General features: G+C 38.8%; 2 protein-coding genes across 7 annotated transcripts; both read right to left on the bottom strand.

The window, feature by feature from the left end:
* Positions 1-3: 3 nt before the first annotated feature.
* Positions 4-2,746, bottom strand: LOC121748511 (glycerophosphocholine acyltransferase 1-like). Of its 5 annotated transcripts, none has more exons than XM_042142917.1 (6): positions 2,371-2,746; positions 2,077-2,196; positions 1,730-1,787; positions 1,292-1,387; positions 520-740; positions 4-438 (listed from the first exon to the last, which is right to left on the bottom strand). In XM_042142917.1, the coding sequence occupies exons 1-4, from the start codon at positions 2,458-2,460 to the stop codon at positions 1,338-1,340; spliced, it is 318 nt and encodes a 105-aa protein (XP_041998851.1). In that variant the 5' UTR covers positions 2,461-2,746; the 3' UTR covers positions 4-438; positions 520-740; positions 1,292-1,337. The 5 variants fall into 5 exon arrangements, with proteins under 5 accessions (XP_041998851.1, XP_041998848.1, XP_041998849.1 ...); XM_042142914.1 differs by having other exon boundaries at positions 520-1,170; positions 2,371-2,745; XM_042142915.1 differs by having other exon boundaries at positions 520-757; positions 2,371-2,745.
* Positions 2,747-9,487: 6,741 nt separating this feature from the next.
* On the bottom strand, positions 9,488-12,232 carry LOC121747363 (replication protein A 32 kDa subunit A-like). Of its 2 annotated transcripts, none has more exons than XM_042141399.1 (10): positions 12,041-12,232; positions 11,705-11,815; positions 11,521-11,618; positions 11,342-11,383; positions 11,173-11,250; positions 10,775-10,853; positions 10,559-10,651; positions 10,385-10,470; positions 9,777-9,845; positions 9,488-9,703 (listed from the first exon to the last, which is right to left on the bottom strand). In XM_042141399.1, exons 1-10 carry the CDS (start codon positions 12,140-12,142, stop codon positions 9,619-9,621), a joined length of 843 nt encoding a protein of 280 aa, XP_041997333.1. In that variant the 5' UTR covers positions 12,143-12,232; the 3' UTR covers positions 9,488-9,618. The 2 variants fall into 2 exon arrangements, with proteins under 2 accessions (XP_041997333.1, XP_041997334.1); XM_042141400.1 differs by having other exon boundaries at positions 10,559-10,648.
* Positions 12,233-14,962: the final 2,730 nt, after the last annotated feature.

Raw genomic sequence — 14,962 nt, 5'->3', positions numbered from 1 at the left:
AAATAAACAAAAGGGAAAATTCTATAGAAACGAAATAAATTTCTGATCACATAGTATACCACAAGACCAGATTTACAAACACTTCAAATTTTACACCTACTGAGATAATGTTACCTCCGAACCATCGGTCAATTTCACTGAAGTTTCGACCACGACAGGCCCCATTTCTGTCTTCCTTTTCTGCTTCAGAATCACCTGTCTGGGCATCATTTCTAGAAGAAAGTTACCCCCATTCCATATAGTCGCGGATACCGTGAGCAGTTGGAACGTCACATGTAATTCGTAGGACGGGAATATCGGGACAGTAAGCGCTGTTGTGGCCACAGTGAACACCACCTGAAGCAGAATGAACATAAACAGCCGGTTCTGATCTCCCAGCAAGCCGCTCAAGCGCCACCACAAGTTGTTTGCTTTTTGTGCTTTTTTCGACAGCTCCCCCTATTACAAGAGAAGAATTGTATAAATATGAATCGTCTTGGTCTGAATGATATATGCGAATAAGAGTGAGAGTAATGAAACCTGTAGGAGGTCATCACTTCTGGATCTCGCAGCAGTCTCTGTCCGCAAAGCACATTTACAATGAGAAAATAAAGAAGCTGCTAAAGGGACAAAGAAAAGCCATGTCCATAGGTATGATTTCGTCTCTGCATAGGGCCATGATCCTTTATGAGCATCCTCATCAAAATGCATCGCCTCGAAGAACACTGGGTCCCACCATCGGATCGTGAAGAAAACTAGTCCTGGGAAACCGCATTTGCTAAAAAACATGGTCGGAGGAAAACTGAGTAAGTACCAATTTCTCAGAGTAGTTTTGCAACAAAATGATGCAGTGACAAAGAGGCCTTGTGGTTATGAGAATTACTACATACACGTATACTAGCAAGTAGCAATCCATCTTTTTTTTTCTCATCATTTTATAAAGGGAGAAAGTCGATATTTCAACAAGTATGGATAAAGAGATTGCATTCAATCAAATTTTTCGTGTTTTTCTCGTAGCTTGTAGCAAGGGAGGACAAGGAAGCGAAGGCATAATGCCAAAGTTGGAGAAATATTTTAGATCCAGAGTCAAACAGAGCCAGTATGAATAATCTCACAAAGGAAAACAGCTTAGTACCTGGCAACAGATGTATAAAGACGCTTACAATCTTGTACATGGAATTGAAAACTAAGCTACAACGCCAAACGATTAGTGCCCATGCCAAGGGTCATTAACAGATATCAGTAAAATGCCGGTACAAAGTGACTCAAGGTCATTAACATTGGGCAGAAGTAACATAAGCCAACTGCTTACCTCTGCAAATGAGAAGCAAACCATGAAAAGTTTCTCATTTGTGGGATCACACAGAGGCATGACCAAGAATATCGTATTGGCATAATAGCAAAAATCCTGCACCCAAAAAATTTTAAATGAGTCACCAATTCCCCTCTTCTATTTTGTGGTTTTAGCAGTCGAAAAACCGAGACAGGAATATGCAACTAGTAGCTCGATGTGTATTTTTTCCAAGCAAGTAACTAAAGTTCCAACTAACAACTCGAGGCACCCGAATCATAACAAAAATCAACTACAAAGACGAGTAAGAACTTACAAGTAGATAATAATGCCATTTCTTGTATCTGTAATAAATCCATCGAAGTGGGACAAAAATGACATAGAACAAACAATAGAGATATCGAACATCCTGTGGCCCTAATCAAAGTAAACCACCATGTAAGAGAAGTTTCTACTCACTTGCACCCAAGATGAAGCAGAAGCCTCCGAAGCCAAGAACACCAAGCAAGTGTGTCACCTATACCGCACCACAACATCAAATCAAACACTAACAAAAGCATCTTCAAATACAATCTACATAGAGGTTGTTCGGTTTGCAAGATTATATATTGGGATTAAATATGTGTTGTATTTGGTTCATGAGATTGAATCTCACAACTCAAATTAGATGGATAATCATGTGATAATTAGTCATAGTCACTCGATAGTCAATCCTAGACTCCATCTCATGATTATTTTGTCTAACAAACTGAACAGCTAAATAGTTGATATAGTAATCATTTCTCAACAAATTTAAACCAAGTGACCTTATTGATGAAGCTTTCATGCTCTTCAGCCTGTTTAGCGATCTTGACGGCTTGCTTCGACAAGATCTCCTTTGTCTGAACTGCTTGCTTCGACAGCATCTCCTTTGTTTGAGCAACTTTCTACACTCAAAATCAAAAAAAAAAACAATCAAGCACGCTATCGAATGATAAAATATACCCAATTCCAAATCAGGAAAACGCCTAATCTCATTAAAAAAACTTATCTTCTGACCACGCACGCGAATGCAATTAAATAATTGCGTATTAGATTTTTAAAAAATATATTACTACTACCTTTTTTCGATCTTTCAACCGTTGATCCTTACTACCGTAAGAACCTCCGTGGGAATCATCGACCTCCATGATATCTTCATCGCTCGCCATTCCCCTCAAATCAATTATCTACGATTCCTTCTTCCGTTTCAAGAAACTTCTATATCCAATATTTGGGAATTAAAAAACAAGATCTTGACATGGGTTTTGCTTCTTCACGTTTAAAATATACGCGGAAATCAAGGCCTCTCTCTTCTGATTAATTAAATTCATATAAAATTGGTAATCCCTGTGATCTCATGGTTGATTGTTGACGTTGTCATTATTAAGTGCTAATTGTGGTTAATTTAACTTGCAGATTATTAGTGGTGGCTTTGTATGCCCGATATAGGATTACAATTCAGTTCATTTTCATGCTTTCTACTTCATCAGCATCAATAACAACACACAATCGACAGTAGCTTGACAAGTTAATTGGATTTTCGTAGTTTCCAATCTCAATTGATTCCTTGTCGGGCAGCCCATACTAATATCATACGTTCCTCATTCTCTTGTTTCATTAGCCTTTTATCAAGATCGAGCCTGTGACATCTTATCTTGGTTGTCTCCAATTATTAGTTTGGCTAATTATTAATCCCATCCCACCCATCAACAATTGTCTTGTACTTCTTCAATCCCAATTAAGTTGAGTCAAAACTTTTGGGCAGATTAAGAAATTATGGTAAAAAGTAGGAGATAATAATAAAGTAAGAGAAATAAAGAGAGGATAAAATAAATTATGGAATAAAATAAGAGTGATTGAATATTTTATTTTTTTATCAAAAAGGGAAATGACTCAACTTAGTTGTGACATCCCAAAAAAGTATACGACTCAACTTAGTTGAGACGGAGGGAGTAGTATTTTTATTTCTCAGCAATACATACCGAATCTCAACCATTACATAAAAAAGGATGAGATTACGGATTTTGAAAACATGAAGTTTACTATAACAACGTTTTGCGTGTTTTGATTCACTTCATGTTTTCGAATCCATGTTATCAACTAAAATGTCTTTAGTAAACTAAAATGATCTTATAGTGACCTCTGTGTTTGAGTATGTAGTTATGCATTTAAGTCGTAACTGTCCTATATCACTATTTTGTAGGTCTGTATAGCATAATTTATGTAATAAAATATGCCATCTATGCATAAATGGAGTACATTTTATATAATTTTCTTGGGAGAAAGTTTTATTCGAGAATATATAACCATCTTTTTATTATAGTCCCTTTGTACCCAATTAAAAATAAAATATTTTTCTTTTTTAGTTGTTCAATTGAAAATGAAACATTTCTTATAAATGAAACAACATCATCTCTAATTTTCATATCTCTTACTTTATTCTCTTTCCATTAGAGCATCCACATCGGCGAGCAGGGACGCGTCCGTCCGTCCGCGCCAGCGGCACGGAGACGTTGTCCGCCGCTGGCACGACGCTGCTCGATGCATCGAGCACGTCCGTGCCAGCGAGCATGCGATGTGGCACGTTCTGATTGGCCAACGACATATCCGTTGGAAAATCATTTTTTTAAAATAAAAATAATACCAAAAAAAAATAATTTCACAATCCCAAAAAAGGCCGTCGTTTTCTGTATTTTTTTTATTATTTTTTATTTTTTTCCCCAAAATCATTTATAAATACACACATTTATAATCCATTTTTCACATCAAATCATCTCTCATTCATTTCTCATTCATATTTTTCATACAACTTATCTACACCTTCATCTCTCACTCAAAACCTCAAATGGATTTCACCCATCTCATTGCGAAAGCGGAGCGCGAAGAACAAGAATACTACTAACAACATCGTGCCGCTTATGAAGCATATGTCGCAGCGAATACCCCGGCCCCTCCTCCTCAACCAACTAGATCAACTCGCCGCTACATTCATCGTGACCGGGAGGGAGCCCACGAAAGGCTCGTTGCCGACTATTTTTTCGACCAGCCGCGGTTTCCGGAAGATTACTTTAGGGGCAGTTTTCGCATGTCAAAGCGCTTGTTTATGCGTATTGTCAACACATTATCCGCCCGTGTTGAATACTTCCAAACAGGTCCAGATGCAGCCGGTCGGCAAAGTCTCTCGGCGTTGCAGAAGTGTACGTGTGCCATTAGACAACTCGCTACCGGGCAAACGGCCGACCTCTTTGACGAGTATTTGCATGTCGGTGAGTCCACTGGAATCCTTTGTATTAAAAATTTTTGCGAGGGCGTTCGTTCAGCTTTCGGTGATGAATTCCTTCGGGCACCCACCACCGATGATTGCCAACGGTTGCTTCGTCTTCACGAACAGTCCATGGCTTTCCCGGTATGCTTTGCAGCATTGACTGCATGCATTGGAGGTGGAAGAATTGCCCGACTGCTTGGAGGGGGCAACACTTAAGCGGCCACAAAGGCGGCGGCCCAACACTTATCCTTGAAGTGGTCGCCGACTACCGCATATGGATTTGGCATGCATATTTCGGTTTTGCCGGATCCAACAACGACTTGAATGTGCTCTATTCTTCACCCCTCTTCAATGATGTGTTGAATGGTGTAGCACCGGCGATCGACTTCACCGTCAACGGAAATGTATACCACATGGGTTACTATCTCGCCGATGGTATCTACCCAAGGTGGTCGACTTTCGTGAAGACGCTCAGCAACCCGCAAGACCCGAGACGGGTTCTTTTTGCGCAGCGTCAAGAGTCCGCGGGGAAAGACGTCGAAAGAGCCTTTGGGCTCCTTCAAGCCCGATTCAACATTGTGAAGGCCTCGTCTCGGCTGTGGTACGTGAAAAATATCGCCGACATCATGTGCACGTGTATTATCTTACACAACATGATTATAGCCGACGAAGGACCGAGGGCGGCTAGCTTTTACGACAAGGATGAAGCCGGAAGCTCAAGCGCGAGGTCTCCCCCACGCCGAGGTGTGCATACGACGGTGGGTGAGAGGATCGAAACAAGACACACAATGCGCGATACCCGAACCCACGTTGAGCTACATGAAGACCTAATCAAACACATTTGGGCGAAATTCGGCCACGAGCAATGTTTTTTTTTTAGTTGAATTATGTATTTTTTATTGATTAGGAGTTTAATTATGTAATTTTTATTTTTATGATTTTAATTATGTAGTTTTTATTTTTTAGGATTTTAATTATGTAATTTTTAATTTTTAATGTATTTTGTAATATTATTCCGGGTATTTTTAATGTATTTTAATTTTGTGGAAATGTTTTTATTTAAATTGAATAATAGAATGGTAGGACCCTTTGTGCTCGTCCTTGCGGAATAGCACGGATGTGAGTGTTGTGCTCTTGCCTAAGAGCAGACAGAAAAAGTGGGTCCGGGCCCACATTCGCGCTTGTTGGCAAGAGTACGAATGTGAATGCTCTTAACTCACAAAACAACCCTACATAAAATCCGTGCCGTAAAACAAATGTTTCATTTTTAATGGAACGGAAAGAGTAGATGATAAAGTGTAACTTAGTTGATACATGTTTTTCTTTCAATTAATAGATTTAAGGTTTGAGTTATCAAGGTGATAAATAAGGAATCGTTATTAATTATTTTTTATTTGTACAAGAAAAAGAAAAATCTCTTTACCATATCATAGAAGGTTTATATAGTTTCCCATTTGTGACGAAAATTTAAAATACCCATTTCCCAAAGCAACATAGCAAAAGTGTATATCTTCCTTAAAAACATACACCATCCACCAACTTTATCAGGGCTGACAATTTTTGACACAACATGATAACACGTCACGAATCGACACAAAATTAATGGGTTTGGGTTAGAGCTTATTGGGTTCGTGTCCTTATCGGGTCGACCCATTAAGAACACGAAAATTTCGTGTCGTGTTCGTGTCTGGTTCGTGTTATCCGTTAACAATACGTGTTCGTGTCAGGTTCGTGTTATCCGTTAACAAATAATATTTTAATATTATTAATTCTTATTATTTTTATTTTTAATATTTATTAAACTCATAGTCTCATATGGTCATATCTCATTTAAATCATTTAAATATTTAATCACTTTCCAATACGTGTTGTTATCGTATCGTGTTGACCCGAAGTGGTTCGTGTCGTTAATGGGTTCGTGTCGTGTTCGTGTCGTGTTCGTGTCTGAGGGTAGCGGGTCGTGTTCGTGTTCGTGTTTGGGGTTTTCTTAACAGGTCGTGTTCGTGTTTGTTGTTATCGTGTTCGTGTCGTTATCGTGTCGACATGATAACGACCCGACACGCACGATTTGACACCCCTAAACTTTATATATCAAGAAAATTATATATCATTAGATGTAATGGATTATCTACAAAATTGACGAGAAGAGCGGAAAACTAAAATATGATTGTAAATCCTTACGCATGTGTACTTTTCTGTACTTGAATATGGATAAATGGAGAATAATTATCTTGGGTGACATTTGCATGAAATTTTAACATGTGAGTGCATTTATTTTTTGTTTTACAGTCTCAGTCCATGAAAAATAGAACATATTTATAAAAGGAAAGTTTTCAATAACTTCTCTCTTACTTTTTTCCCTTCTCTTTTACTAATAATATGGACCCACATTCCATTAACATTATTTCTGTCTTACTACATTTTTTCCTTCTCTCTTACTAATAATATGGACCATATATTCCAAACACTACTTCTCTCTTACTTTTTTCTCTTCTCTCTTACTTTACCAATTCCACATTAAAACTCATGCCATTTACAATGTGTCATATTTTTCGTGGACGGTGGGAGTATGTTTTTTTTGAAATAATATGATCCCTCAAACTCGAGACTTTAAAAGAAATGCCAAGTAGAATAATAATTTTACCTTGTTTGTTTCACCATGATTAGAAACGAACATTTCAGTTCCAGCAGAGATGATTGGACCAATATATTTTGTGAAAGAAAGAAATTTGAAGGTTGCACTTAACCAGATTTCTTCTTGTGATTCTTACAGCTCAGAACGCTTCCAAAATGAATCGAATATCTTCCATCTATCAACAATTTTCAACATAATCTGGAGGCAGATGTTATTGAACATTTTTTTCATCAACTCTTATACAAGTGAAATTATGTTAAGGATGAAGTTCCTTAACTCGTAGATTTTGCGCCGAACGTCGCGGGAGCTTTTGCCCGTCGATTAATCCGGCGTCAAAATTAGGGTTTTGCACGTTTAAAAGGAAAGAGAGTAAGAGAAAATAAAATAGAAGCATAATTAATATTTCTTGAATGATCAAAATGACTAACCATGTCCACTATTTATAATAGTGGATACTAACTTAATGAGCAAGACAAAAGATATGAAAAAGATATGCAAATCTATAATTTACTAACTAAATAATAATAATAATAATCATATCAACTCCCCCACGGTTGAAATTCACCTTTTCCTCAAGGTGTGCACCATGAAGCAACGATGAGTGTCGAGGAATCCTCCTGGGTCAAACATACACCGAATAGTTGAGCGTCTCCCTGCATCAATGCGTCCATGAATGCTCAAGCATAGAGTGTCATTTTGCGGAGGAATCAACCGGGCATCGGCGTCGAACGATGTTGATCGATGATTCATACTTGCGACAACCCTGACATGAGATGAATCACTCAATAATTTCAGTGATGCATTGTCCACAATGGAACTACCCAAACCAATCTAGACTTGGGGAATCTTGAATCGAGAAGCATTCAATTGTCGCGCGCACTGAATCTCGATGCAATCGTGAACCGGTTTCTCTTTACGTGCGGAATCCGGACTGGACTTCTCTATCTTCTCTACATTTTCGACTCCACCAAAAACAACAGAAGAAACAAGAATCTTCTTGGCAAAATCAGCAAAGCCTTCCTCAACTCGATCACAATCAGGAATCAAAGCCGACGGTGGGGGCGGCTGATAGGTTTTTGGAGGAGGAAGCTGCTGGTGGTAGTCTTTTGACGCCGTCGACAGATTGTGGAAGTAGTGCTCAAAGGGTGGTGGTGTTTTACTCGATTGCTACGGCGGAGCCAATGAGTCGTAAGGGACTAAACCCGACGACCCCGGCGAAGCCTTGCTATTTCCTGATGGAGGAAGGTGCTGAACGAGGTCCCCAAACCCGAAAATTTGGGAGCCGTAGGGCTGCGCATGTTCAGGAAGCACGGGAGGAAGCATGTTGTCGATGCGTCGGTCGGCTGCAACAAGGCGAGACTCCATCCTGTAGCACGCTTCCAACAACTGTTAAGTTGTGCGAGAGTCGGATGTGCCGTGGTGGTGGTTGGACAAGGTGGCTACGGCGCAGGCTGATTCCATCCTGAGTTATGGTTGGGGGACAGCGGACGATCGTATGCCGAGACCTCGTGGAAAGGGTGTTGTCCCGTTGTCTCCCAGTAGACAGGTGGATCCCAGCTAGTGGGTTGTCTGAGCGCGGTGTGGTGTGGCTGCTGAGGCGGTTGATAAGGCTGAGGGTATCCCTACTGCGTGCACAACCTTGGCGGGTCCCAACAAGAGGGCGGTGGTGGCGAGTACAAATCTGTCTCGTAGGACAATGGTTGCTGACACGCAGTTTCCTAGTGCAGCCATGGCGGGTCCCAGGAAGTGGGTTGACGGGCTTGGTAGGGATGGTGTTGTGGGTGGAGTCTCTCATCCTGTGGATATGGATATGATGGTTGTTGATCTAACGCTCTGATCGGATGGAGCAGGGGTTGAGGTACGGGCTGCCATGGGTGGTAATCCGCCTGCCAGAGTTGATATCCGGTGTAGCTGTACGATATGTAGATAGCGATTCGGAGGAAGAGCTCTCAATGAAAGCACCAATTGTTGAGGAAGTTCCTTAACTCGTAGATTTTGCGCCGAACGTCGCGGGAGCTTTTGCCCGTCGATCAATCCGGCGTCAAAATTAGGGTTTTGTGCGTTTTGCACGTTTAAAAGGAAAGAGAGTAAGAGAAAATAAAATAGATGGATAATTGATATTTCTTGAATGATCAAAATGACTAACAATGTCCCCTATTTATAATAGTGGATACTAATTTAATGAGCAAGATAAAAGATATAAAAAAGATATGCAAATTCATAATTAACTAACTAAATAATAATAATAATAATAATAATCATCGTATCAAATTACACATGCTAAGAAACCCAAAAATTCCATTTCATAGATTTAAATTGAATTCACTACATTGCTACAAGAAAATGAACTCATATTCATTTATAGCAAAAGGTTGATAACTGTAGATATAGCACAAAAAATTTCATCGCTCCTATATATATCCAATTTCAACCGTTGACAGTGGACCTAAAGTGGAACTCATCAATAGTTGAATAAATTAAACCTTCTGCGTCCAAAGATGCAATAGCTTCTCTGCCAATAAGCCAGAAAACCAAAGAATAAATATAGTGCTCAAGAGAGTTAGTGATTGAGGGAGAGAACTTACATGATCTTATGCTCCGGAACATTTAGATGTTTGGCAATTTCAGCACGATGGACTCCATTTTCTTTGCCGCTGCAACAATTAGAAGAATAAAAGATTGCAACCATCAATAGAAATGCATTCTGCTAAAAGTACAAATCTTGAAAAGTACTTTCTTACCAACAGGCAATATTTTCATGTTGATGACTGATATGTATAAATCACATTGTTTTCAAATACTAGTTGCTTGGTATCCCAAAAAGTGTGGAAAACGTTTCAAAATATCATTATCTAAACCAATAAAATTGTTTTACCAGACTTTATGATTTTCTAATAAACGAGTAATTTTGTTCTGTGATAGCATAATCATGGGTACATCTCTAGCAGTGATACTACTTCTAATGAAACTTATGTGGCATCCCTCTGCCTATACACTGTTACATGAAAAAAAAATGTCATTTAAAACGTATTATAACGTTAAACACCTGTATTATTTTTGTTAAGAATGCTATGGCACATAAATATCTTATGAAAGGTAGGGTTCAATGATTTTATAAATCTCGAGACCTCAAGCATGTGAGAGTCTTTCGGAAAATACATAATGCAGATGGATCAGAATTTACAGAACTTACATGCATGATGGCAGCTGCATATAGTTCAAGACAAGTTTATCAATGCCCTTCATTCCATCCACAATAGGTTGCACAGGAAACTGAGACTGGAAGTAGATCGAATCCCTCAATTAAAAGTGATTGGGAAGCATAACCATTTGAAAATTTTACTTGCGGAATATAACCTTCACTTACATTATTTGATGAGGTAGGTTGGTACCCCTTGGAAGGGGTGTTAACAGCTGGATTTGGCAGTTGACCTGTAGCTTGGGGAGCATCCTGGATCTTCTACGGAGAGAAAATACGGGGAAGAAAAGGTAAGAAACCTAAATATGAAACAAGAAGTGCACTATTTGTTTGATACCAAATCACAAATCACACAATAAGATTGCCAATTGGTTTATATCATACCCGTGCTCTAGTGTTGTAGGAATGGACATAGATGCACTCAGCAAAGTGGTTTGGAATCTCATTATAGTCCGTGATACCCCTGATAGTAGCATTACATAATTATAATTGATACTTCTTTTTACAAATAGATGGAAAATCTACAAGCATACAAAAAACAAACTCAAATGCACAATTTGAATAGCAACTCTGTTAACATGATGGCTGAACCAGCTAATATAACTCCTGCCAATATTTATTTAGATTGTTAGCAAGCCAAGTGAAGTAGAAAAGCAAGATAAGCATCACATAATAATGCATTAACAATGACTGACTGAGGTGCATGTTTTCTGCATGAATCAGGTAAATGATGCATGATACGAAAGGAAAATTCTCAACAACAGATTGAATAGACCCCGTACCTCACGGAGTAAACAACCAATTGTTTTACCCCGTGAAAGCCCTTCAAATGCCCATGAATTTTGACGTATGTACCATTTCTACATTGAGTTGGAAAAGAAAGACAAGTTAGAAAATGTAGGGAAAACTATAAGCCATGAAAGAAGATGTATCTCTGTGGACAGGAATTACGATAGTAGCTCCATTTCCTTTGTATCAAGAGCTTCTTGTACCCTAAAATGTTCATAAATGCACAAACAAGTCAAAACTGAAATCATAGACATTTTAACTTGATAAAACTCATCAACGGTGAGAACCACAACCACTATAATCCGAAAAAGGACAAAAATAAAATGAAATAATATGCATACCATCTATGGCAATCGATTCGACCAGTTCCATCATCAAGTACAAAAGAAACATCAGTCACCCTCTCAGTTTTCTCAAATAGCAATCCCACCAATTTCACCTAAATGCAACATAATTAAAGATCAATTCAACGAATGGGGTTAACTCAAATAATAGCTCTCAGTGTTTCTCGTAGTTATAACCTACGCTGTTAACATCAACTCCATCGGCTAGAAAATTTGCCTTATCATCACTCGCTTGAAAAGCTCCTCTTATTTGCTTTACCGTCAATGAAAGTAAGCCTTGTGCTTCACGATTCTACATAAACCCATAGAACAAAATAAAAAAACACTATTCACAAAAAATTAAAGCGAACACAAATTCTCGAAAATGCAAATGAATTACAAATTGCACTTACCAAACTGGCAGTTTAGGGTTTACAGAAAAGGTTTAGAGACGAAACAAGTATTGTATTTATAATCAAGTAGCAACAAACAATTAAAAAGAATGAAGAAGGTAATTTTGTCGTTTGCGAAACTGCACCTTGGCCGGAGAGGAGGGGTCGGCAGTTGGGGTAGCCTGAGAAGGCATAAAGCCGCCGCCGGAGAAGGCGGCGTTGCCGTCAAATTGGCTGTTCCCGTACATTTATCTTCAGTAATTCGGCGCGGATTTAGATGAATGATAGCGGTTGAAGTTGAAGGAAGACGGGGATTATTCAGTTCCCGCCATCTCCATTTTTATTTTGGCTACTTTCATTTAACGTTAACAAAAAGATGTATATTAAATATAAAGGTATAAAAATTTTAAAATATTTTATGCTTTAAATTGAATTGATTTTAATGAAACTAATGTTAAAAATGGTTCCTTACATTTTTACTAAAAAAACCTTTTTCGTCACAAATAATATGTTTTGATCCGGAATTAACATTTTCTGATAAATTTAATCGTCAAATATGTTTTGATCAATTAGTGACTTAATTTTGAATATGATTAGCCACATTAATCTAATTAATTTAATATTTAAATTTATAAAAAAAACTATTGACAAACTCATAGTTTAGGATGGTTTTAGAGGTGATTAATTCATGTTCTTGTTGAATTAAGGTGTTTATTATAGGTTTTCACAAATTTAGTCAACAATTAGTTGAAGTAATGAGTTTGTCGTAATTTTGAAGTGAAAACAGGTTGAAACGGGCAAAACGGAGCGAACGGACTGATTCTAGAGAGTTCACCCGGTCGGACGTTTTAAGAGGAGAAACAGAAAGTTTGCCCGGCCTGGTGTTTTTCATCGACAAAACGTCCGGTTGGGCGTTTGAAGGCTGAAGAGCGATGTTCCCAAAACACCCGGCCGGGCATTTTCACACTTACAAATCGCCCGACCGGGCGATACCTACTGATGCCCATTTTTCACTCCGAGTATAAAAGGGTTCTCACACATTTTCGAACCCTAACCTCCTACACTGCAAAATTAAGAGAGAAATCGAGAGATTGAAGAGGATTGAAGGCAATGAGGCTTCTATCTTCAAGAGATTGAAGGAGAAGGCTCTCCCCAACATCAATTCCACCTATAGGGAGTTCTAGTTTCCATTTCCATCATGTTTTCCTTTGTTTCATTTGTATTTCCTTTTGTTTTGTCTTTGACCATGAGTAACTAAATTTCCATTAGAGATTTGGTGAAGTTTGAATGGATTATATGAATTGAATATATGATTTAATGCTTATCTATCTCATTTTGTTGGTTTTGTTGCTTCTTGAGCTTTTAATATCTAATTGTTTAGCTATCAATTATATACATCCTTTTTGCCTAACTGTTGTCATTGAGAAATGCATGATTAGGATAGATGTGTAATCAACTAGTGACGGAACCAGAAAATTAAACAAGCCGTGGCTGAAATTTAAAAATATATATATAATATTAAAATATTTAATTTTACATGTAATGTCTATTTTCGATTCAACTTTTTGGACACACTAAATGATAGTAACTATTTTTGACGAGTCGCCGTTTCTTGAAATCGCCGAAGAATAGTCTCATTTCCATTTTTTTAAAAAGAGTGAACTACATAAAATGACCCTGACGTTTCCATTTGTTTCACTCCAGACCCCTGACTAAAAAAAATATCGCCACATGCCTCAGACCTTTAACATAATCACAAATGAGGTTTTTTCGGACTAAAAGGCCCTTCAGCTCTAAAAGGGCATTATTGTCATAACACCATGCGTCTGCAGTGGCGGCCCTGCATGCTGCCTGCCAACCTGCGTGATTTGACGGGCCGCACGTCAGCTGTGGCAGTTATGATGGTGCTACAGCGGCGGTTCAGACGACCATTCTACATGAATACGCCACGTATCGAGGACTCCCTGCGTGAATTATCAAATAAGTTTCAAAAATTTCACATGCCTTATTTTCGGCCTTCTCTCCTCTACCCCGCCTAAAATTCTACCAAAAATACCTTGTTATCCCACCCTGCCTAAAATTCTAACCATTGCGAAACATTGTTTTCACTCTTCATTCTATCTGCACCCCCCGGTGAAAAACTATCTTGCATGAATGGCGCCTAAACGGAAGCGCAGTGGATCCTCAGGCGCATCGTCGTCACGCCGTAAAAGGAAACCAACACCCCCGCCATCGCCACCACACTGCCGACCACCATCGAGACATGCACAAGTGGTCATAGATGTGGAAGAAGAAACCTGGGATATCCGAGATCCTGAACTGGATTTTTTCGTCCCAGAGGATGAATATAGTAAGTTAACTTTTAATCCTCGGTTTGTGATTTAGGATTTTTGATCATCCGGATATTGATTTTGTGATTCAGGCTCCAAAATTTGATTTCGTTGTGAATTTTTTTTACTGTTTTGGTTTGATTTTTTATTGTGCGTTTATTGTCCTCCTTAATAGGGGATGCACGTGGAAAGTTTTCAGTTGCTTTCCATCATGGAGGTTCATTCTTCTCTACGAAAGATGCGAAAAAGTATGTTGGTGGGCATTTGACATACTTCGATTTCTGTAACATAGACAAATTCCAGCTCATAGACCTCTCGAGCATGGTATTAAAACTGAAGTATGATAGGAAGATGATATGTGAGTTCTATTACTGTGATCCAAAGTACAGTCATGACTGCGCATGGGTTTTAATCGGAGGCCCGTTGTTGCCCATTGTTGAGGAAACACATCTGAAGGATTTCTTCAAAGTGGCGTCTACAACGACAAAGTTAGTTCACATCTACGTTGTGGAGATAACCCGGGCTCAAGCCATACTGAAAAAAATGAAGGATGAAGCGCAAGAGCTTCTTAGTTTCAGGGCGTCTAAACCCCCAGGAGTCATTATTGAATAGATTGAAAAAGCCACACCGAATGTGCCAAGGCAAAAGCCTAGACCGAAGAGGAGGCAACGGTGTGAGTTTCAAGGGCAACGGCATGAGCCTTTAATGATTGGCTGGTATGATAGGGATGTAGAGTTC

This window comes from Salvia splendens, chromosome 9, assembly GCF_004379255.2.
Source record: "Salvia splendens isolate huo1 chromosome 9, SspV2, whole genome shotgun sequence".
Taxonomy (NCBI): Eukaryota; Viridiplantae; Streptophyta; class Magnoliopsida; order Lamiales; family Lamiaceae; genus Salvia; species Salvia splendens.
This window is presented reverse-complemented; position numbering and strand designations above follow the sequence as displayed.

What these genes read in the sequence shown, in the direction of transcription:
- LOC121748511 (XM_042142912.1), bottom strand. Translation starts at nt 1,374, where the DNA reads ATGCCAATACGATATTCTTGGTCATGCCTCTGTGTGATCCCACAAATG. An exon ending in TTTGCTTCTCATTTGCAGAG is followed by an intron (nt 758 to 1,291) that starts GTAAGCAGTTGG and finishes CATGTTTTTTAG; the next exon opens with CAAATGCGGTTTCCCAGGAC. An exon ending in GAAGTGATGACCTCCTACAG is followed by an intron (nt 439 to 519) that starts GTTTCATTACTC and finishes CTCTTGTAATAG; the next exon opens with GGGGAGCTGTCGAAAAAAGC.
- LOC121747363 (XM_042141399.1), bottom strand. Translation starts at nt 12,142, where the DNA reads ATGTACGGGAACAGCCAATTTGACGGCAACGCCGCCTTCTCCGGCGGC. An exon ending in ACCCCTCCTCTCCGGCCAAG is followed by an intron (nt 11,816 to 12,040) that starts GTGCAGTTTCGC and finishes GGGTTTATGTAG; the next exon opens with AATCGTGAAGCACAAGGCTT. An exon ending in GTTCCGGAGCATAAGATCAT is followed by an intron (nt 9,704 to 9,776) that starts GTAAGTTCTCTC and finishes GCTTATTGGCAG; the next exon opens with AGAAGCTATTGCATCTTTGG.